This window comes from Cicer arietinum, chromosome 8 (assembly GCF_000331145.2).
Source record: "Cicer arietinum cultivar CDC Frontier isolate Library 1 chromosome 8, Cicar.CDCFrontier_v2.0, whole genome shotgun sequence".
Lineage (NCBI taxonomy): Eukaryota > Viridiplantae > Streptophyta > Magnoliopsida > Fabales > Fabaceae > Cicer > Cicer arietinum.
In genome coordinates, this window is record NC_021167.2 from 6,148,035 (window position 1) to 6,171,834 (window position 23,800).

General features: G+C 28.1%; 3 protein-coding genes across 3 annotated transcripts; all 3 read right to left on the bottom strand.

The window, feature by feature from the left end:
- Positions 1 to 436: 436 nt before the first annotated feature.
- Positions 437 to 4,717, bottom strand: LOC101488382 (probable prolyl 4-hydroxylase 10). Its single transcript, XM_004512123.4, has 8 exons — positions 4,306 to 4,717; positions 4,132 to 4,216; positions 3,022 to 3,119; positions 2,803 to 2,900; positions 2,337 to 2,466; positions 2,048 to 2,235; positions 1,844 to 1,933; positions 437 to 791 (listed from the first exon to the last, which is right to left on the bottom strand). Exons 1-7 carry the CDS (start codon positions 4,509 to 4,511, stop codon positions 1,860 to 1,862), a joined length of 879 nt encoding a protein of 292 aa, XP_004512180.1. The 5' UTR covers positions 4,512 to 4,717; the 3' UTR covers positions 437 to 791; positions 1,844 to 1,859.
- A 2,721-nt stretch (positions 4,718 to 7,438) lies between these two features.
- LOC101488933 (uncharacterized) lies at positions 7,439 to 10,002 on the bottom strand. Its single transcript, XM_012718957.3, has 3 exons — positions 9,247 to 10,002; positions 8,710 to 8,858; positions 7,439 to 7,763 (listed from the first exon to the last, which is right to left on the bottom strand). Exons 1-3 carry the CDS (start codon positions 9,490 to 9,492, stop codon positions 7,619 to 7,621), a joined length of 540 nt encoding a protein of 179 aa, XP_012574411.1. The 5' UTR covers positions 9,493 to 10,002; the 3' UTR covers positions 7,439 to 7,618.
- Positions 10,003 to 12,220: 2,218 nt separating this feature from the next.
- Positions 12,221 to 12,849, bottom strand: LOC101489257 (uncharacterized protein At4g08330, chloroplastic). Its single transcript, XM_004512124.4, has one exon. The coding sequence runs from the start codon at positions 12,739 to 12,741 to the stop codon at positions 12,364 to 12,366; it is 378 nt and encodes a 125-aa protein (XP_004512181.1). The 5' UTR covers positions 12,742 to 12,849; the 3' UTR covers positions 12,221 to 12,363.
- Positions 12,850 to 23,800: the final 10,951 nt, after the last annotated feature.

Consider the following 23,800-nt stretch of genomic DNA (forward strand, 5'->3'; position numbering starts at 1 on the left):
GGGTTTTATTCGATTTTTGATCCAAATCTCTCCTTGTGGTGATGTTTTATGGAGGTTTGGCATGAATCCGGATTTTAGCTCCATCCCTAATGGGAAGAACCTATACAGCACCATTTCTTCACTGACATTTTGAAATTACACAAAAGTCACAATTGGGTGGCCAAAATTCAGCTGGCTTTGATGAGTGCCCTTTTCTCCATACACCGCAAAATTTGATTACTTAGATTTATATGATAACTGGGGATCCTTCTTCAGGCAAAACATTGATCTTGCTAAAGTTCCATGGCATTAGACAATGATATATGCTTGAGTAGCAGGACAGTTTATTTATCCCGCCTTTGGAAACCCATTACCAAGGTGAAGAATTCCCACTACCACAACACCACAATCTGTAATTCTTGAGAGTTGCTTCATAGATTGAAAACATGCAAAAATGTAGAGAAGGCCCCTCATTAATGAGGGGCAACAGAAGCAAACATATAATATAACATCGATTGTTACACGAGGCAAATGAGGTCAAAAGAAAAACCCTGTATACTTGTTACATCTATTGGTTTCATACATTTTCTTGAACCTCCTTTATGCAAAATTCACAATCTCACGAGTACTTAATTTTTTTTATTATTATATTTGCTACATATATAAATGAAAAGGGTGGAAAAAATGAGTTAGCTAAGCTACAGAACACCTCATCACGCTGTAAATATTTCCTTCAACACCGGAAGCTCCATCATAAGTATTAGCTGAGACTTTAAAATTGCATATCATTGGAATGGCGAACTCAGACAAGCCTGAAAAATAAGTCAATTAATAACATGAGAGCTGATCAACAGCAACTAGCAGCAAATTAAATATAATTACCCTAAAAGCAGAAGTTGAGAGTCATGTTGTGCAAGACAAACTATTCAGCTGTAAATACAGCTTTGCAAACAATATTGAATATATAAACAACCATGTCACAGAAGATTCTAAGTACCTCCACACACATATTTAGTGTTTATCATATACACTAATTACTTAACGTGTAAATTGTGGGGCATACTCAAGTTAGTTGAAAACAACTTATTAACATGCCATTAACTCACTTGAACACCTATAACACTTAACAAGTGTTCATGTTGTACAAAAACCCAAAGCAACTATTAAATAAGCTCTTTCAAACATCCCCTAGATCTATGGTCTTAAGTTCAATTGAACCAAAAATAAACACGAAAGTTGCAAGAAAAATCAACACTTATGATTCATTAATATCAAATTCTATGTTATGCAAGAAATCATTTAGCTAAGTATATCAGTTAAAGCAAATGTAAATTATTGCCAGATAAACATGATTGTCTTACCTTAACTGTAAAATAATATTTTTGCTTAATTGCAATTTTAATCCCCCTATTTTTACTGATTTACGAAATTGATCCCCCTATTTTGAAAGTAGACAATTTTGGTCCCTCCAACTGATTTTTTAACTAAAAAATGATGGCATGAGATACTTTAAATAATGTGACCACATGATATGATGATGTAGAATGATTTACACTCATCAAAATTAGAATAAAACGCCGTAAAACTTAGATTTCAACTTCAGAATTTTTTTCATATTTTTAATTTAATTAATAACATGCATAATTAATGCATCTAGATAGTTTTATATGATAGAATTATCTGTCGAGTCATTAAAAATATGTAAGATCGTCATTTTTTTAATTCAAAAATCTAATAGAGGGGCAAAAACTGTCAACTTTTATAATAGAGAGATCAATTCTATGAATTAGTAATAATAGAGAGACCAGAACTGCAATTAAACCTAATTTTACAATAATACGACAGAGGCGAGATAAGTAAGTACCCGTAGTCATGTATACTTAAGTTTTGTATTCACTGACGCGGATCCATTTGGTACTTGACCACTTATTCCCTTTAATCACTGGACAACCACCTGAAAATTATCAAGAAAACAGTTTTGTTAATTTATCTCATCTAATGTGAAAGCCTGCTGACGCAGCAGGAAATACAAATAATATTACAATAATAATAGGAAAGAAAAACTAACCATGCAAGCTTGAGGCATCTAAAGTTGCGTCCGGCTTCATGCTCCAGAAAAGTAAAGCATCACCTCTCTTTGGCTTAATTGAAAGTCCTTTTTTCCCACAATCAGAAAGGTCATTATACCACGGCACAGAACTGAAATTCCCCTTGGCAGCAGGGAACACTGTCTCTCCCCCTTCTTCAACATCTGTACTGTATCATTAAAATACAAAAGGAATGTAGCATGAACAGCTGACCACATATCCAAGACAAATTGAAGTTAATAACAACTAAGACAACACAATATCACTTACAGATACATCAGTATTGTTGCTATGCGCTGACCCCCATTCTGTGTGTTAAAGTCATCAAGAAAGTAGTCATAGTGAGGCTCATACTTTTGCCCAACTTCATAATGTAGAACTTGAAGTCCTTCACCGTGCTCTGTATATTGTGAGGTATAGTTCATTAATGCTTTCTGAAGCATATGATGAAAAATAAACTACTATCTTAGATCATAAATCAGAAAGCCAGATGGCCAAGGCAACTGAAAATACTCAGTGGATGACACATGCATAAAATCTCCAACTACTCAAAATTCTCACTCACAGACAAATAGTTGACTACAGATTGTATGGTACACAATTGAACAAGAGCTTGATATTATTGTTGACTTAACATACATATGAACAAGAAAAAAGAGTACCAGTAATAAATTCTTAATTTTATAAATAAAAATTCATAATCAACAAAATACATATAAGAAATGGGACTACTTACCTACTGGAATAAAAGTAAAGTCTGCAATTCTTTTCTCAATATTCCTCACAATCTTATCACGTCCCCTGTCCAGAAAAGTTCCAGAGCTTGTGCGCACTCTACATGTATAAAGAAATATGTTAAGACATGGTTTGCCATAATGCAAATCTAAATAATGCAGAAGAAATCATTTTCAATTTCATAGGAAACTTAACAGAGAAAGATAGGGAATACTCCAACCTGCTGTCTTTGCTCTTTCCAGTCTCACTATCAACAACTGTTGACTTGTGCATGTGCGGCTTTGCTATGTCAATCAGATATTCGCATTCCTCCTTGGTCTACACAGATTATTCAGCTAAACTTTAGTAATTGGAAGGCGGAGACATTACAATGCATCATAATAAATATTAGTGCACCACAAGAGCCTTAAGCTTAACCAAGAGATAAACACAATATCATCCCATCATACTAAAATCATTTTCAAAACCACGAAATGCACCACTTGAACCTTCCATCAAGCATCAGTTAACCAACCAAAACTCAAAAATAGTTTTGGCATTAACATCCAAACCAAACCTTCAAAATATGAAGATAGTAAACAGAAAGGAAAACTCATCACCAAGAACCGCAAGGAATTAAAAGACCCTTAATTATTATATAAAATTAGATTTTGAGCCTAACTCAACCCCACAAAATTAACTTGTAGGGTGAAGATTGTGCAGACTTAATAAACACTATTTAGGCCATATCTATAGGCTACATGGGACTTGAGCCTCTCTTTAGTATGTAACCATTATACTAAACCCTTCTATTCCCCTTCAAGCACAACCTTGTTGCCTCCTATTGTTCTAGGCTCCTACTTTTACCAAATCCTTAACATATAGGATCCAACATAGGATCAAATGATATTGCCAAATATCACCTTCTTTCTCTTTGAAGTTTAATTTTTATACACTATCAATGTAAAAAAAAAATTAGACAACCAAGGAATCATAACCAACCATATGTTTGACTTTTAAAGTAGTCATAGTTAAAAGAATTGAATCCCTTTCCCAAATTAGGATGGAATTTCTTCTTATTTGTTTATCTCCAACATTTCTAATATTTTCACAAACCACAAATGCAAAACAGAGAGGCATAAAATTCGAAACCAAAATGCTCAGTACTACTCTCACCAAAACGACAAAAATAAAAACATCGAAAGCTAAGAGCAAAAAAAACTCATCCATAGCTCATGATTTCTAATCAATCGCATTAATAAAAAAGAAGAAAAAAAATCAACGAAAAACCACGAGTAAACAAAGATAAATTTCGCGATTAATAAAAAATCAAAACAACGAAAGTAATTACCAGAAAATTGTGATAAACGAAAGCCCTAGGCTCCCATGATACAATTTCAACCCACCGTTCTCCTTTACCTTCTTCTTCATCGATTCTGATTCATTACAAAAAAAACAACGAAACTTCAGCACGAATAATTAAAAAAAAATAAAAATTAAAAACCTGATTGAAATCGAACGGTACCTATCGACCGTGTTATGAGCAATGGAGGTAAGATCGTTGGGTTTAGGCAAGTTTTGACGAGAAGAAGTAGTTGGAATAGAAAGGATTCCAAAAACGAGAAGAATGAGGATGAGGAAAGTGAAGGCGATGAATAAAGCGAAAATGATTGTGTAAGAAGAAGAAGAAGGTTTTCTATATGGAAGGCGAGAGTATCGGGGTTTCGCCATTGATGAGTTCAGATCCACGAGATCTGAAAATTCAACGAACAGAGTTGCAGTTGAATTCAGAAAGGGTTGAGTTTGTTTAGTGTAAAATAATAATTATAATTATAATAATAATAAAATAATAATAATAATACTGTTACGACTGATAATAGATGATGGAAGAAAGAAAGAAGGAACAAGGAAATGAATTTATTTATTTTAATTGTTTTGATTCTAACTTTCGCATCCAGTAATGTTCATCAGGTTTAAAAGTCAAGATTTCCGATAGTAGTAATTTAATCAATCAATCAGGCATTAGGTTATATACTATTCGGTATATTTATGTCTAATAAACTCATTTTGTAAAACAAAACAAACAACTTTATGGATTTTTGATTAATAAATTAGTATTTGATATTACACCTAAAATAGTAGAGACTATTTTCTATTTTTATATATGGATAATAGTGTAAAATTTGTTTATACACATTATAAGACTAGTTTTTTTATAAAAAAGTCACATTAGAAGACTAATTTTTTAATTTAAATTTTAAAATATTTCTACCATAAATTATTTAATATTTATTTACTTAAAACGTAATAGTTCATTGAGAAGAATTATAAAATATTAACGAAGATTTCTTATAGTAATTGAGATTTATTTTTTGACAAATAATAAATATTGACCTTTAAAGTCTTAAAACATTAAGTGTTAATAATGTTATAAATATATTTGTATCTTATAATAATTTAATAAGTTGATTTAAAAATAGTCAAATAACATTAAAGTTTGATGATATTATTATATTTAAGTAAATATTAAAATCCAGAAAATAAAACACACTTCTCTTATATAATTAATAAACTTTGAATATATTTATATCTCAAACTTTTCTCTATATTTGAATACTATATAAATTTAAGATCATAAATATTTTTATGTATTATTTTATTTAATTATTTAAAATATTTAACATACTTATATTGTAAAAATGATACAGAAAAGTAAATAATTTTATACTTGTTGGTATTTATTTATTGAATTTATTTTATTGATTTCATTTTACTATAAAGTGGATATTTAATTATGTGAACTATATCTGAATTTTATTTAAAGTAATCTTGACTAAATAATATTTTTATTGATGTAGAAATATGTAATTTTTCAAACAAAAAAATAAAGAGAAATATATAATCATTGTCGCAGAAGTATTGCTAAAATAGCAGTTGTAGAGATTTTTGACGTGTGATATTCCTTTTCTATATTGTGTATGTATAATGTGTTGCTAGTCTCTTAAAAAAAATGCAAAATTTAGTTTTATTGTTAACAAAAAAAATTATAAATAGTCTCTTAAATTTATAAAATCAAGCGACATTACTCTTTCTATTAGAGACTATTTTTGTGTTTAGATTTTGATATGTAATTCTAATAATATAGATTGATTGTAATAAAACATAATTTATAAATTGTAGATTTTTTTTGTTTACAAAATTGAAATGGGTGACATATATAGTAAAAAAATGAAAGAAATCTGATTTAGATAATTTGAATATGTAGAGATAATATTTTATAGATTTTATAATAAAGATAGTAGATCAAATAAGTATAGTCAAATTGTTAAAAGTTTGAGAAAGATTCAAAATTTCTATAAAAAAAATTATTAAAAAAACATTGAGATTAATGAGTTGGAATATAATCTTACAACGTTGTTTGATCATTGAGATTGTTTTTGTAAAAGTAAACTGGATGTAGTTCTTTGTGAAAAAGAAGGTAAAAATAATTTTTAGGGCTGTTTTACTAAAAATACACAAGAGTTGTTGTAATTCTAATTTTTATTTGAATTTAAAAAATTAATTATAGTTTTTTTATTTAAAAAAGTCAGCAGAAATTATCTGGCAGAGGATGTTAAAGTTGACTGTGAAAACAAGTACTCCGCCATAACGTGTATGTGTGTCAAAAAATAGTCTTAAAACAAATCCACTTATTTCTTTCTGCCTATTATGAATGTACAGATTGTTTGCCTCCAGCTATATTAATAAAATAAAATAGAAAATAGAAAAAGAAACTATATTAGCAACAATTAGACGACAGATCAAGATCTCTTGCGGGAATAAACTGTTTGATTTAGCTCATGTGGTGGTTAATAAATTTCAAGTAATCATCAATGCTTTATCAGAATTTAAATTTTAATTAGAACAATTTTTGATGAAAATATATTTATCTCTTAATTAAATTCTAAATTGTGATGACTTAATTTTTATAGAAATCAGATAGTTAAAACAAAAATAAATATACATGTAATTATTAATTTTAACGGTTAATATGAGATCAAATAATTTAAATTAAAATTTTTGTTTTTAAGTAAAAATGATTTCCACCGTTGATTTACGATAGGACAATTGATTAAACTTCAACACTAGTTTTTTCAAGTCAAATATTAAAGTTTTTAAAGTATAAATATACACTATTCCAATATCGAATATAAACAAACGTACAGTAAAAGAAATTTGATGTATCAAATTCAATTTAAATTAGATACTTTTATTTTTATTTTTTTAACATATTTTTATTTATATTTGAGATTGAAAGAATCATATTTTTAGAAATTGTGTCATTTGTTTTGTATAATTAACTTTTATATACTTAAAATAGTAGTGATGGCACTTTCATTTTTTTTTTAGAAATGAAAAAGATTTCTACGTGTATTTTTCTATACACAAAACTGAAAATAAATTTTTTTACTATTAAAAAAATTAATTGCATTTTTTTACTATTGAAAAAGATTTTTTTTATCAAATTTATATTTTTCTCAAATTATAATTACATAATATGTGTTTTAATTTAACAACAACACACACTACATAATATGTGTTTTAATTTAACAACAACACACACCTAATTTTTTTTTCATTCTATTACAGTTTATTAACCAAGAAACAGAACATTATGGTGATACAAAAAGCAGTTCAATAAATGTTGGCCCAAGCCCAATAAAATACAAATGTAACAGTACTTGTCCGAAATAACACGCATAAGATTTGGAATGACAAATGAAACATGAACAAGGGAACTAACAGAAATTCCAGAAACTGACCAATTGACAAACAATATTAGAATGCCTCTTATGGTTTTAAAAGACACCAATAAGGGTAGGATACAAAGCCTTGGGCTTGTATGAAAGACAATTAGGAACATAAGTAGAACTTCGTTTTTTAGGAGGATCCATGGAAGATAAGGCCGGTTGGTTCAAATATGCATACTTGCTTTTTGTCCACCTGCACATGTCAAAACTTAATTACGATTATGAAGTGAGCAAATAAGAATATGAATTAATTATGGAAAATATTAATAAGTGTTTTAAAAGTTTAAATGTAAAAAAATATATTAAAATTTATGTAATTCATATTTTCAAACTATAAAAAGTGTGATTTTTTACTCAAATTATTTTTTATTTTCTTTTTTTATTTCATTAACAAGTGTTTAAGATACTTATTAATATAACCATTTAATTATTAATCTTAATTTCTCAATATACGTCCATAAAATGACATTAGAAAAAAGATTGTGGGGTCTATATATAGTAGAATGAACGATTGAATTCGAAGCATTTTGTTGTCCCGATACATTGTCAAGTTTAGTCTTATCTCTAAATTTTGACTTTCTTTCCTTTCACTCCTTCCATTAGTATCTTTAATATTCTAAAATTCAAAATATATGAACAACAGATTTGAGTTCAGAGCTAAGCCCGTACAATGTCTCAAACTACAACTTGAATCGATTACTTTCGTGGAAGAACACATGGAAATAAAAGCAAATAAACCACAATATATTTTATTTTTATAGAATAATGTTAATAACTAGTATATTTTTTCCGTCCATATAAATAAATAGATAAAATTAATATATTTGATTTAAAAAACAAAATATTTTGTAATGGATCCCTGTATAATATATTTTTAAATTACTTTTTTTAAAATTTTAGATATGAATTTGAAATTCCTGTATAGTTTATATTTTAGAATATTTGATTTAACTTTAAATCATAACTCCTTACTTTTATGTTGATAACCTTTATAAAAGTCTACATGAGTTAATGTCCACTACAAAGGTTGTTAAAATATCACCATAAGTTATCTTGTCGAAGCAAATTAAGAATATCATGTAAGGTTATTACAAGATTCCACAATTAATAATTTTTTATAAGATGGAAAATTTACTAACCAATCCTTTATTCCCACGCGTACTTCCTTGTCCTCATCAACTTTTTTGCCGCAACAAGTTGTCCCTACAACACAATTAACCTTCTCTTTATTGGCCTCATCTTCACTTTCATTCTTTAAGCACAATTCGAAGCTCTGGTACTCTTGCTCCTTTAAGCAAATAAGATTCATGTTCATAATATAGCTTGTACAATACAACTTTATAAACCATCTTATCATATAAAATGAAAAATCATCAACCGCATGATGAATATATATGTGTTAATTATGCAATTGATAATCAATTTTCTTTGGATGGAGCTACAAAGATGATATATACTCCTTCCATATAGGTGATGATCAAAAAGAAGAAGCAAAAAACAAGTTATTTTATTTTTGGTGAGATCAACCATAATATATGACTTGACTTTTTTTGACTATTGTATGGTGTAACAACTATGAATATCGTTAAAATAGAAATATTTTGCTTTAGACGTACACATATTGAATTTGAATTCTATATGACAGCGACAAAGGATCCAAATTATATAGACTTTACCGTGAGATTGCGTGCACGAAGTCTTGCTGCTGCTTTGATAGCAGCAAGAAGATGATCCTCTTCGACAATTCGCTTTTGCATCCAAAACTTGGCAATTTCTCGCTTTGTCACACTCTCTTCCGCTCTTGGCTTTGAGATGACTCGAAATTTCGGAAGTGGAGGTGGTGGTGGTGGTGGTGTTCTCCTTGAAACAACCTCTCTCTTTGATCCAAAAGCACCAATTCCTTCATCCTTTCTTTGCTTCATTCTCACAAACCTTTGATCTTAATTCACTTTGTCACTGTTAACTACTCACTCACGTCTTCAACAGTTTTTATAACTAAAAAAGAAAAGATGGGAGATTAGAGAAGCCAGAAATTACCATGAGCTAACCAACTATCAAACCTACCTTTCCCACTAAACCAATAGACTTGTTGTTATATATGGTATTTCTTAGTCACACAGAATATGCAATTATGCATAGCCCTTTTTAATTGCGTGTGGACAACATAAACAAAGAAAAAAAATTGGACTGGTTGTTACTTGTTGCATTTATTTTAAGAAAATAATAGTTCTTTAACGTAAAGAGTGGTGGGTGCGTTAGCTTTGGTTCAAATAAATGTTAATGGCTCATTTATGTGTATAAAAATTCATCATCTAAGATATGCACAAATTTTAAATGTATTTGGATTTTCAAAGTAATTAATCTCTGCATCTATGTACAATCTAAAGAAGATATTTAAATAAACCAAAAACTTTTTCTTTTTCCCCTCACCAAAGCTTATGTATAAGCACTTTGCATTTACTTTAAAAGAAAATGATATGATGTATTAGTAGTACATACATGATAGCAATTAAAAAAAAACTAAAAAGAAGAAGATTTTCTACTCTAACATAAATAGGGGACTCCAATTATATATCAAGTGTGGGTCCGAAAAATAAATATAATATTTTTGTGTGTGTTTTTCTTTTCTTCCAGCATTAAGAAGGTTCCCATCCCTATCAGGAATCTTCAATTGATGGCTGTGATCCTTGTATGATATGAGCAACTTGCAATTATAAAATATATTTAACAGGATAGTGATGTATAACATATATATAATTTGATTAGTCCTCCTTGGCAACCTCTAATTATTTTAACTAGTGGATAATGCCATGTTAATAAAGAAATATCAATTTGAACCGACTGCTAGAAAATCTTCTTTCATTAGCCATTCTCAAAAGGAAAAGGCCAACCACAACAGTATTGTCAAATATTTTAAACACAAAAATACCCTTGTTGCAGTTATGATTTATTAAAGAAGATTGGGACATCTATCATATTTTAAAATGATATATTGTAAATACATCGTACTAAGACAGACAAATCTCAACTAGTTTAATTGAGATTTAGAGAAACTTTTACTCTGCATAATCTGCCACCAAAGTTTACCAAGCATGTAATGAAAGCAACATTCAAAGAAAAATAGGAAAGCAAAGGTAAAATCTTAATAAAAGAAACCAATGATATTGATAATTGATTTACATACAAGAACAATTATGCTTCCAATGGAAAAGACGATTGCATAAATTGGCTTTTCAGTTTATAAATTCTAGACTGGTATAAGACTGTTGAAACTAAAAAAACTGTTACTCCCATCACTGTTATCATATTCATTCATGCCACAAACAGCTTCTGATTTTGTATCACAAGCTGAGAAGTCCAGTTTAATAAATGTTGTCAATTGTTATAGCTCATTGTTTTTTAATCAATAACTAAACTCCACGAGGAGGGGAAAACTTTGATTGTTCCATTTAGATGGCGAGATGAGTCACTTTTCTAGAAAAATACACAGAAGTTTCCAGTTTTATGTATGTGAAAACTATAATCTGTAAACTAATCATACCAGAAAACATACATAAAGCTCAACATTAAAGAAATATTACTCCTTCAGCCTGAAACACCAGAATAGCAGATAGTTCTATAGACAAACTGATAGGAACCTCCTTCCTACGAAGGAGATGCACGTTTCAAGGAATAGGAAGATAACAGATAATTATCTGTTTTCTTCTTTTTGATTCTCCCCGAACCAGTTTCTATTGCAAACATGGAAAATAATACAGTTTCAGTAATCAATAGTAAATTTCATCCCAATAAAAGAATTGAATGATCAAAGCCCTGTTCAACCACACTTATGCCATATTATTCATATACAATCTCCATTTTCACAGGTAAATATTATCACATTGTGAAGCAGTCAAGGCAAACAATTTTGAGAGAGCTATTTGACATGAAGGGAACTTCCATAAAATATGATATAAGAGAGCAGGGACCAGAAATGTTTGATTTTAGTTAATGTTCTCTTAAATAAAACAAAACATTATGATTTTTCTCTATATAATAAACTTTGTCTCTGTTATAACATATCCTCACTCCCCACCTCTCAATCTTGGAGAAGCAGAGAAGGCAAATGTTGCAGTCACCAAATTGACACCACTGACTTAAGCTCACACGTCTCGTATTCAAAATTGTATTTCAAAATTTAAATTATATTTACTAGAGTCGTCACAACGGTATAGATCTATTGACAGGAGAATAAAGGTCATGTACTATGAGTGTAAAGTTATTAGTTATTTTACACCAACAACCAATCTGGCAAGTTGTCATTGATATATGATAGTGTATGCATACTACTATAGGGAATCCAAATCCGAACTAAGGAACAGAAAAAACTGTCTTAAAATTGAAAAAGTTAATGTATTTTCAGCAAGTTACAAAATAAAACAGCTCAATTTAGTTATATACAACAATGACCTTATAATAACTCTTTCTAAAGACTATAATCCAGATTAAATACCAAAACCCTAGATAATTTAGTTCTTCTCATACCATAAAGTACCAATTAGTCACAGATTAAAATGATATTTCTACTAATTAGCAAAGAGAGATTCATTAACCACAAATCACCATTCAAGATCAAATAACATTTATTAAAATCAACAAGAAACAAAAGAGTGAACAAAACAAATCAATTTATTCAATAAAAATGTGTCAAATATTACACCAACTATATATAATAAAAAATATTAACAGTGAAGATGAATATAAAGAAAATGATAATACACAAGTGAATAAAATAATTGTGTTGAGTTTCAATTTCAGGTAGAAGTGATTCGAAGTGCTTTGGATTTAAACCTAAATCTAGGAGCTCTAGGGATAACTTGACTGGGACCCATATGAAACTGACCGGGAGAATCGGTAAGAGGTGGACCATCATCATAGATATAACCAACGAGATTACCACAACTATTGCATTTGATTTTAGTTCTCTTTCTTTGAATTCCCCAATAGTTGAGTGTTTCGAAGAATGGACGAATCTTATCTTCTTTTTCGAATTTGAATTTGGTGGAATCTACTGTGGAGAAGGAAATGGAGTTTTTGTTTCCTGCTTCGAAGTAGAAATCGGGTGGGTAAGCGTGGGTTGAGTTGAGATTGAGGTTGGTGCCGCATTCTACACAGCTATAGATTGAAGCCATTGTAGTTGTTGAAGAGAATAAAGGTTTTCTACTTTTCTGTTACGTGTGTAAGGAACGAAACAATTTTTTTGGGTACAAAGGAACAAAGTGATTTTATTTTTTTAAAAAGAGTCCAAAACGCGTTGTGGTTGATTGGGATTTTATATATGTGGATTCTTCTGGAAGGTTGGGTAGCCGTCGCGCCGAAAGTTCGACGGTCGTTGCTGGAAAATGAAGTCAAATTTTGGCCGGGCCTAATGGGCTTGTTGGATGGGTATGTGTTTTTGGTTGGATTGGGCTTTGTAGTTATAGGTTCCATTGTAAATAATATTCCAAATTCCTAAAAAAAAATTAACAAAATCAAATCCCCAACTTCAAATATAATGTAAAATATAAATTTACTAATTGTTTTTTAAATGTCAAAATCTAATGTGTGACTCTCTCATAGTGCAACATCCTATGTGGCACTCTCTCTGCAAAATACTCTCCTAATTGCTTATTTGTCATAATAATTCAACAAAAAAACTAATACCATTTAATTAATTATCAAAACGTAACAGAATATACAATGCAACTTTAAAAATAATTGCACAATAACATCATCATATCCTCATGTATATAAGGTAACAAACAATTTAAAATTTATGGCTTTGAAGGAAAATAAATTTGTATGGCAGTGCTAACTAAAAGATATGAGAATATTAATTGCTGAAAATAAATCAAGGTGAAACCTAGTTTGAGCTATAAATAACGTTTATTTGTGAGAATAATTGATCTCACTTTTTTTATGCAGCTTGGTCAAATATTTATATTTTATTTCTAACAAGGCTATGGAATAAATGAGACACCAGTAGGTTAAAATATGGTGCTGGCATAAATCTCTTTTTTATCTGGGTTTTTCATTATCATTTTTCTATTTAATTGATAATTTATGTTTTTGCGAAAATTTCACATCTCTCTCCAAAATCTCATATGAAATTTAAGATTTAGGTGTATAAGACGAACATGTTCACGCCATGGACCTCCTGAAACCTACTTGGTTGAATAATATCTCTTTCTTATTTGATTGATGATTATAAATTGTGTTTGTTTATTTGACATATTTTATTTGTGAAATTGTACGTATTTAACGCTCTCATGTATTTGGGGATTGATTATTATTTTTTTTTAAGAAATTGAGAAAAAAAAGTTGTCGACCGTCGCATATCATCCAGAAGTAATTCAAAAATTATCTTTTTAAATTGGTTTATTTATTCAAATAAATAATTTTCATGCATATTAAATTTTCTTTCGTATATTTTTTTTTATTTTGTCATTTTAATGTGATAGTTTTGTTCGACGTTTTGTGATCGATGTAATATTTTGATCATTATAAATAATTTTCACATATATTAAATTGTTGTGTTGTATTATTTTAATCATATACAAAGCAATTTCGATCATATACAGATCAAATTAAAAGTTTCCATCTTCCAAAAAAATTCAAATACTTTGATAATCGACAAATTTATAAAATAAAATAAAAAACTTATAGTATTAAGATTTATAGATTTAAAGAGATTGTTGTGTGTGTGATATTTTTTTTCTTTTAAAATACTTCACAGTGAATTACAATAGATTGGATGACTTGTTTTTTAATTTTCTAACTAATCTTTTTTACTTCCAAAAAACTTACTATAAAACAATGTTTGTAATATTAAACAAATAAAAATGATGATTATTGAAAAATTAAATAATTAGATTCAATGGAATATGAATTTTTAAAATAATAGACATGGACATATTAAGTAAATTAGTAAAATTAAAGATAAGTAAGTAATTTAATAATAAATTTTTATTTTTATTATTCAAAGTAGTATGTAACTTATATGAAATATTTGACACTTAATAATTCATATAAATTTTACTTCATTGGATCAAGTGACAAAATATCCTTCCTTCTAGTACTACTTCTTGTAGCTTAAATACTAAATATAAATTTAACAATTACAATTCACATAAAAACCACGATCTAATTTGATATCCATAATCTTTCAACGTGTATATTTTATCTTTGAATTTTTATGTTAGTCTTAATGAATCCTTCAAAATTGTTGATTTTAGCAATTGTAGTATATGACGATTTTAGCAATTGTAGTATCATCATGTACAATGAATATTTCATGTATCCTTCAAAATTATTGATTTTACTTCATGAATTATTCACGAATCCTTTAATTTGCATGATATTTAACAATATATTTAGAATGTAAAACATATAACACATTAATAAAATCAAAATGTAACCTTTGAAAATTTATAAAAATGGTAAAACCATATCCATAGAAACATAGTCTATGAAGTTCAAATAAAATTGAAAGCAAACAATCTTTTAAATTGAGTAACTCATTATCAATAAAAAGGTGCTACTAAATACCTTCTTTTAAAAAATAATAATAATAAGTATAAATATCTTTCTTAAACAAATAATCATAATAATAAAATAAATATATTTTTCTAAAATTGTCATAGTACAATCTTTGCTTTATTTTATTCCTTGAAAATAGAAACCAATTTTATTTTAAAATAAAATTAAAATTTGCATAAGAAAAAACATAAAAAAAAAGTCAATTGCTCCTTTAAAATTACAATAGATAAAAAATATTAAAAAAAATATTGTAATGTTTTAAATAAACGTATAATTTTTCAATAATTTTTAAAAAATTTAAATTTAAATAAAAATAAATTAACACTAATTCTTAAACAAAAATTAAATTTAAATAAAATAATAATAAAAATAAAATAAAACTTTTTCTATTAATAGAACGTTTAAGATACATAGATATTGTTATTAAGTGACAAATGTCACACTTTTCATAAACTTATGCTTGATTTATTTTATTATACAGATATTATATAATTAAATAATAATAAAATAATCAAAATAAATTTCACATAGGAGTGTAGTAAAGACTACAACATGAAGATAGTCTATTTTAATAATACTTTATAAAATGTAGACATTGAATTATTTTTTAATTACACAAATTTTGATTGACATTCTAGTCTACTAATAGTACATAAAAAAAATGGAAAAAAAAAAATAGTAACCACATCAATGGAGAATAAAATTTTTGTGGCCATGTGTTTGATCTCGTTAAAAGAGTACAATATTTGCACGATAGTTTACATATGCACATTAACATGTATAAATACAACCACAAGCTATGTTGTACTACTATCTTTACACTGTGAAGATAAATCTTCATACCAAAAAAAGTGTTGGTAACCGTTCTCTTTTATAGTCACATAAAACTTTAAGTAAATCTCAAAAATTGAACAAATAGTACTTCTTCTACTTCATATTAGAGTTAATTTGAACTTTTCCTATTAAGTTATTACCTTAGAACTTCGCCACCACCATGGATATACGGTTCCCTTTCTCTCTGACGGAGGTTGTCAAAGTTCGCATGGTTTAGTTTGGAAAACTGAGTCCATATGAGATCGTAATTTTATATATTATCTCAAATCATTTCATTTTCTTTTGAAGATTATTGAATAGGATTAGAATTGAAGCATTAAAGTACTTTGTTATTTTTGATGTAATAGTTGGTTGATTAATTTGTTTCTTTAATTTTTTAGAGCCAAATGTATTTGGTGCAATTCGAGCACGGCGCGAGACAACGGAGAGAGGAAAACCGAAAATTGGAGGATTGAGTGATCCTCGACTTGGAACTATTGATAGGAAGATGAAAGGTGAAACTTGTCCTAGCTGAATGACCTCGTTGTTGTGTTTACTTTAACTGTTGTGTTTGCTTTGAATTCGAAAATTCTTGTTGATGAGATACTTTTGAGGCCATTTTAGTTCTTAGCTAGTGAATATGCTTTGCATAATACCAACTTGATTAGGTGTATATAATTGTGTGATTATGAGAACCTGAATTATATAGATTGTGATTAGCTGTTTATTGAGATTATGAAATGTTGATATGTTAGGGATGGTGCTTTGCAAACTGGATTTGATATATAGATTATGAGAACTTAATTATATAGATAGTGATTAACTGTTTTTTGAGATTATGAAGCGTTTAAATGTTGATATGCTTGTTAATGTGCTTTGCATATGTATAATCGTGAGAATTTGAATTCTATAGATGATCAAATAATAGTAAGGAACTTGGATTTTTTTTTTTTTTTTTATGGTGTGTGATTGATATAACCAACCAGATTCATAAACCACAAATCACCATCCAAGATCAAATAACATTTATTAAAATCAACAAGAAACAAAAGAGTGAACAAAACAAAACAATTTATTTCAACAAAAATGTGTCAGTTAATGAATGTCAAAATCAAATCCCCAATTTCAAAGATAATGCAAAATATAAATTTATTAATAGTTTTTTAAATGTCAAAATCTAATGTGTGACTCTCTCATAGAGCAACATCCTATGTGGCACATTCTCTGCAAAATACTCTCCTAAGAGCATCTACAACGGTGAACTCAATATGGGTTCTTTAGATGGGGTCCACTGTGCCATATCATTTTGAAGTAATTCACTCATTTTCTACTCCAACGGTCAAGTTCTACTATGCCACATCACCCTAAATCAGCTCAATCATTTTTTACGGTTTAACTTTTAAAAAATCATGTTATATTTAATTTATACATTAATATTTAATTTTATTATAACTTAAAATATTAATTTAAATGGAAAAATAAATAAAAAAGTACGTTAATAAAAACTTTAATAAACTTCTGTAACAAAAATTGTGAAGAAAAAGTATGAGTAACAAATTGTTTCTATTAATGAGCTAACAATCGTAATTAAAGAAGAAAAAAAGGGTTAACGGTGGTATATTAACTAAAAAAAGCTAATGGTTACAAAATTATTATTATTTAATAAATTAAAAAGAAGTTAACGGGTATAAATTAATAAAAAATGATAAATTTATTATTATTAATAAATTAATAAAAGGTAACGGTTATAATTATATTATTATTAAATTGAGAAAGTAGATAGAAAAAAAAAGGTAACTGCTATGAAGCGTTCCTTCCTGACAGTACCGTGATGACACCATGGCACAACTCCAACGGTGAACCCACAAAAAACTGGAAGTTAAGTAATTACACGTTGGCGGACGAACTCATTTTCACTCCCGTTGTAGATGCTCTAATTGCTTATTTGTCACAATAATTCAAAATAGAAAGAAAAAAAATCATTTAATTAATGATTTAACTTAATTAAATAATGAAATAGTTCAATGGATAAACCAATTAAGAAATGAAATATATATCAAAACGTAACAGAATATACAATGCACAATAACATCATCGTATCCTCAGATATAAGGTAACAAACAATTTAAAATTTATGGCTTTGAAGGAAAATAATTTTGTATGGCAGTGCTAACTAAAAGATATGAGAATATTAATTGCTGAAAATAAATCAAGGTGAAATAATTTGAGCTATTAATAAGTTTATTTGTGAGAATAATCTATCTCACATTTTTTTTATGCAGCTTGGTCAAATATTTATATTTTATTTTTAACAATGGGGCTATGGAAGAAATGAGACACCAGTTGCTCAAAATATGGTACTGGTATAAACCTCTTTTTTCTCTTCATGCTTCTCATTACCATTTTTCTATTTAATTTGTAACTTATGTTCTTTGGATAATTTCACATTTCTCTCTTAAATCTCACATGAGGTTTAAGATTTTGGTGAGTAAGAAGAACATGTTAACGCCATGGACCTCCTGATATCTATGTGGTTGATTAATATATTTTTTCTTATTTAATTGATGATTATAAATTGTGTTTGTTTATTTGACATTTTTTATTTGTGTAATTTTACCTATTTAATACTCTTATGTATTATTTTAATTTATTTTTTGAAGAAATCGAGAAAAAGGTTGGCGGTCGCATATCATCCAAAGTAATTTGAAAATCATCTTTTTAAATTATATGCATTTTAATCACTTTTGTTATATTTGTAGACTTTGTCGCAATCATATGTATTTTGTTCGTTAATACTATTAATATAAATGTTAGGACTTTATTCGCAAATTTATCACTTTTAATTTTAACAACTTTAAATTATATTACCGATCGATATAATTTCTATCAAATTGAATAAATGAGTATTATGTTTTATAAATAAATAAAAAATATTAATTTCATAATAGATCCTATATGTATAAACGAATAGATTAAACTATTTTTACTTTACATTCATTAACTAACACTATATTCTGATTTTCTTTTTTCTGTTGCAGATTCTTATCCTTCTTTTTGTTTTAATGATAATGTAATGTCTTTGAAATTAATTTGTTTTCTTCTTTTATATTTGCAAGATTTGTTGTATGGATTTTTGTTTTTATGTTACTTTGTCTTTATATTCAAAGGAAGTGTAAGAGAATATGAATCGGTATTTAGGAGTATTAGAATATCAACAAAATGTTCGGTTGGTATGCCTCAATAAATTAAAACTATTACTTTTTTCTTAAATCTTTTTTTCTTATATTTTCCTCCATTATTAGGTTTATAATTATTTGCTTACATGCATGTAAATTTTAGTGGTATGCATAATTCTTATTTATTAAGTTAATTTTGTGAATGTAGTCAAGTAAATATGTTAGATCAAATCAATGAGCGAATATTTTATGAGTGATTAAACACATATAGTTGTTGATTTGACGTAGTATAGAATAACATATAAGATCCAAATTTTGGTTCAAAGAAGAACTCTAGAGAGCGTTTATCTAATCTCATACTAAGTGTTTTCTTCTTTTTCAAAAAAGATCTTCTTATGTGTTACAATAAAAAGACATATATAGCCTAACACAAAATAACATGATACATGAGCTACACACAACTAATGATATTGTGCCTAGGCTACCAAATATTTAGGCACACACACAAGTCAACATAACTCCTAATTATAAGGTATGATTATTACATCCCAAAATTAAAATTAAGTCTTAAGATATTTCTATGACAAAAAGATTAATATAATATGGATCAATCTTTTCATAGATCTTAAGACTAATAAAATTAACAACTTATTTATCTAATTGTTATTTTAGCTTTCTAACCTTCCCTCTAGTCAATGGTCCTTCTGCTCCTAGTTCTTGAAGCTCATTAGTCTTTATGTAGGGTTGATCCACATCAATATTGCTTTTATAAATAAACATTAATTGCAATTATTTTAAAATTGAACTTGCTTTTAAATTACTCTCAAAATAATTATTTTTCACACAATTTAAATTAATAGTTAACATTCATATTCTATTAGATTAACCGTTTCTCTACTCTTCACTCTTACTTTTATCTCTTCTCTCATTTTATATGTATTTTGATTTTATTTTTTGTCTTTTCTGTTTGAGTTATATATGGCAAGTGTTGTTTATTTATTTTTTACATATTTATTATCAATATATAATTAATTGGTTTTAACATAATTATTATCATTTTAACATAATTTTTTACATATTTATTTCATATTGTGACAGCACAATTTGGTAAGAGTGTTGATGATTGATGTAATATTTTTCATAATCCTATTAGAGAGTTAAATAAAGTACCAACCCAAATGCGTCGGAGGAACAATTAAAACTTTATCACGCGTGTTTTATCCCATTACACATATTGGTAGTGTTGTTATTGAAATGGGCGATGTTTTAGAAAACGGGATATCGTAGTACATCTCATTATAATAGAATTGTAGTACTATATTTGAAAAGTATAATTTCTAAAACAATTTTTCCACTACAAAGTCATCTTGTCTTAATTTGATTTCACATGTAATGTGCAAAGGATTTTTCAATAAATATCAATTTGTTAATGTAAAACAATTCCTATCTCGTGATTTTATTTAGTATTTCTAAGCAATGTGTAACAATTGTAACCTTTGTTATAAATATATCTCAAAGACATGTGGCCACTGCCTCCCACATCTATATAGTGGATGAAGTAACAATGTCGATTTACAAGGAAGGGGGTTTTGAATTGTAAATGTAACTTTTAAAAATTCCTGTTAAAAATTTAAGAAAATAACTCAAGATTGATCTTGGTTATGAAAACAGAGAAACAAAGAACGTTCTTGATTTTATTATAAAACTGAGAACGTTCCTTGATTAGCTTAAAACAGAAAATCAGTTTGTGTTTTATCTTAGTTAATCAATCAAGTTTAACAAATAAAGAGATAAGATAGAGAATACCACACAAAGAAATATCTTGGTTCATCCAACTTGGGTTACGGTCAGTCCTCACACTGTGATATTTTCCACTAAGTGTTTAAAACAAAGAACCTTCTTGATTTTACAGCACCTAGTCTAGATCAACCTTGATCTGTTTTAATCTCTATTACTTTCCACCCAGAAAGCAACAACAACACCTATCAAACTTTGATAGGATTAAATGCAATCTAAACAAACTATAAAGAAACTCTTATAGTTTGAGTTTTTACAATAAGATTGATTTTGACAGAATCTAAGATATATCAACTCTTGTTTGAGATTTGATTCTTTACAAAGAAATCAATAATGATCAAGCAATCTGATATGAGACTTTTAGAACTACTTCTTCTTTGCGAATTTTGAGAACTTCAAGTATGTGATTGACGTTTGAGATTTTACAACACTTGAATTTCTTGCTTTGCTCCTGGATATTGGCCTTCTATTTATAGGCTTTAGAAGCATTTAATGAGGGTCAAAAAGAGCTGTTGGTAGTGCTCTGTATTTTTGACCGAAACCAATATTTCAGAATAAAAATAATCCAGCCATTGATTTAAAAACTGCTTTTTGACTTTTCTGTTAAAGCTTTAAATCAGTGTTGTCTTCTAGTTAAAAAGCCCCTTGAAGTTTCTTCCTTGATCTTGAATGGTACAGTTTCGATCTTGAGTCTTGAATGTAGCCAATCGAGTTTGGAGAAGAATTATAAGCCATTGCAGAAGAGAAGACACTGCTGCTGGAGTTATGTAGAAAACGGAGATTGATTATCAATCTGGATCTGTCAATTTGATCTTTCTGGAGTTTTGATGATCAATCTGGAGTTCCTGTTTTGATCATTCTGGATGTCCTTTGTAATGTCTTATCATATATCAAGGTTGATCAAAACTTTCTTGACAGTTTGACTTTAGAGTTAAAATTGTTCTTATTTTTTACTGTTTTTTTAAGTCATTTTATTTTAGTGATCAGATAGCCTTTTTGATCTGGGATGAATCATACTTGTTCCTTGCCATGTACTGATTCTATTTGAATGAAATTTCGAGGCAGAATCTTTGTTAAAGAGGTGGAGAATGATTGGTCAATATGCTGTGATGAACATTCTTGAAACTAGAGATCATTCTCTGTTTTTATGTATAATGTTCTTATTGTTGTCTTTTCTACTTTGCTTGATTTTGTTCTTAAATAAATTCACTCAAAAGCACAAGTTAAATTAACATAACATTTTAGAATCATAATTAACTTTCTTAATTAACATTTGTCTATTTTCACCAAAACTTTAAATATGGAGTTTGTCTCAACAGTGGAAAACACACATCTATATAGTGGAAAGTGCATTGAAGTAACAATGTCAATTACAAGGAAGGAGATTTGGATTGTAATTTCGCATTTTTTAAAATTCTTGTTAAAACTCAAAATATTTAACTCAAGATTGATCTTGTTTATGTAAATGCAAAACGTTCTTGGTTAGTAAAAATAACAAAAATTAACTTATCTATATAATATATGGTTAGTTGATTATAAATAAATATAGATAAGTGAAGAGATATCACACATGGATATATCTTGGTTCATCCAATGTGAGTTACGTCAAGTCCTCACAATTGTGAGATTTTTCACTAAGTGCTCAAAGCAAGATTGTTATTGGTTTTTACACAACATTTTTCATATCAATCTTGATATGTTACAATATACTACCTTTCAACCTAGAAATGATTTCCACATGTTATCCATCAATCTTAGAGATGATTTCTACATATTACCTTTTAATCATAAAAGAATTTTTACTGTTTACTCAAACTATTTCTAACACAATAGTCTTGAGTTACAAAGTGATGATTTAAGAGTTTGGTAGAATATGAGTGTATTCAACCATTGTTTGAGTTTATATTATTGGGTAAGGACTCAGTAGAATTATTCTAATATCTAGATGAAAAACAGAGGTGACCATTTGGTTGTGATTGGGGAGCTTAAGAAATTTCGAGTATGATAGTGTAAGTGATGTATTGTTTTGCACTTGAATCTCTATCTTATCCTTCATATCGAGACTTATTTTATAGACTTCAAGAAGACTTATAACATCTCATCTAATTGTTGAAGATGGTCCAACTATATTGTGTCAGTAAAATGGATAAGTGTTGTCTTTAAACAATAATGTTCAGGCAAAACAATAACGATATTCGTTGTTGTTTTAAGGGGTGTTAGGGTTAAGCTTATTTGACAGTTGTGTTGTATTGAAGTGTTTCCCTGATTTATGTCACGTGTACATACTGCTCAGAGATGCAGCTGCAGTGTCCAATCAAGTCTGTAACATTCGTACTTGTTACTTGCTCAAACTTGGAGAATGATATTGCTTGTTTGATTATGATGCATAATTTTTGTCTTTGTTATTTGGAATGATTCTTATTGATGTGCTCCTTGAACATTCTTTGTAAAATTCTGGTAAAAGATTGAATACATCTGGAATAATATTTTTCTTTAAGAACATTGAACACTATTAGTAATTTAGAACCGTGAAGAACGATATTCGTTTTTCCAAAATTTTGTTAGAATGTTATTCGTTTATTTGAATGAATTTGCTTATTCTAATATGGTATTTGCTTGAAATGCTTTGTACCTTTCTTTGATTACTATAATCAAACACACATGTTAAACAACAAAACACTTAGAATCATAATTAGAAGTCTTAATTAATTTTTGTTTGATTATCATCAAAATATTAATTTGAGATTTTGTCTCAACACGCAATACAAACTAAAAGCATAATCATGAAAGTATATATTTTTATAATCATGAGAGTATATATTTTTTATATTTATAAAATGATATTTAGGAGTATTGGAATATGAAAAAAAATGCTCTATTGATATGC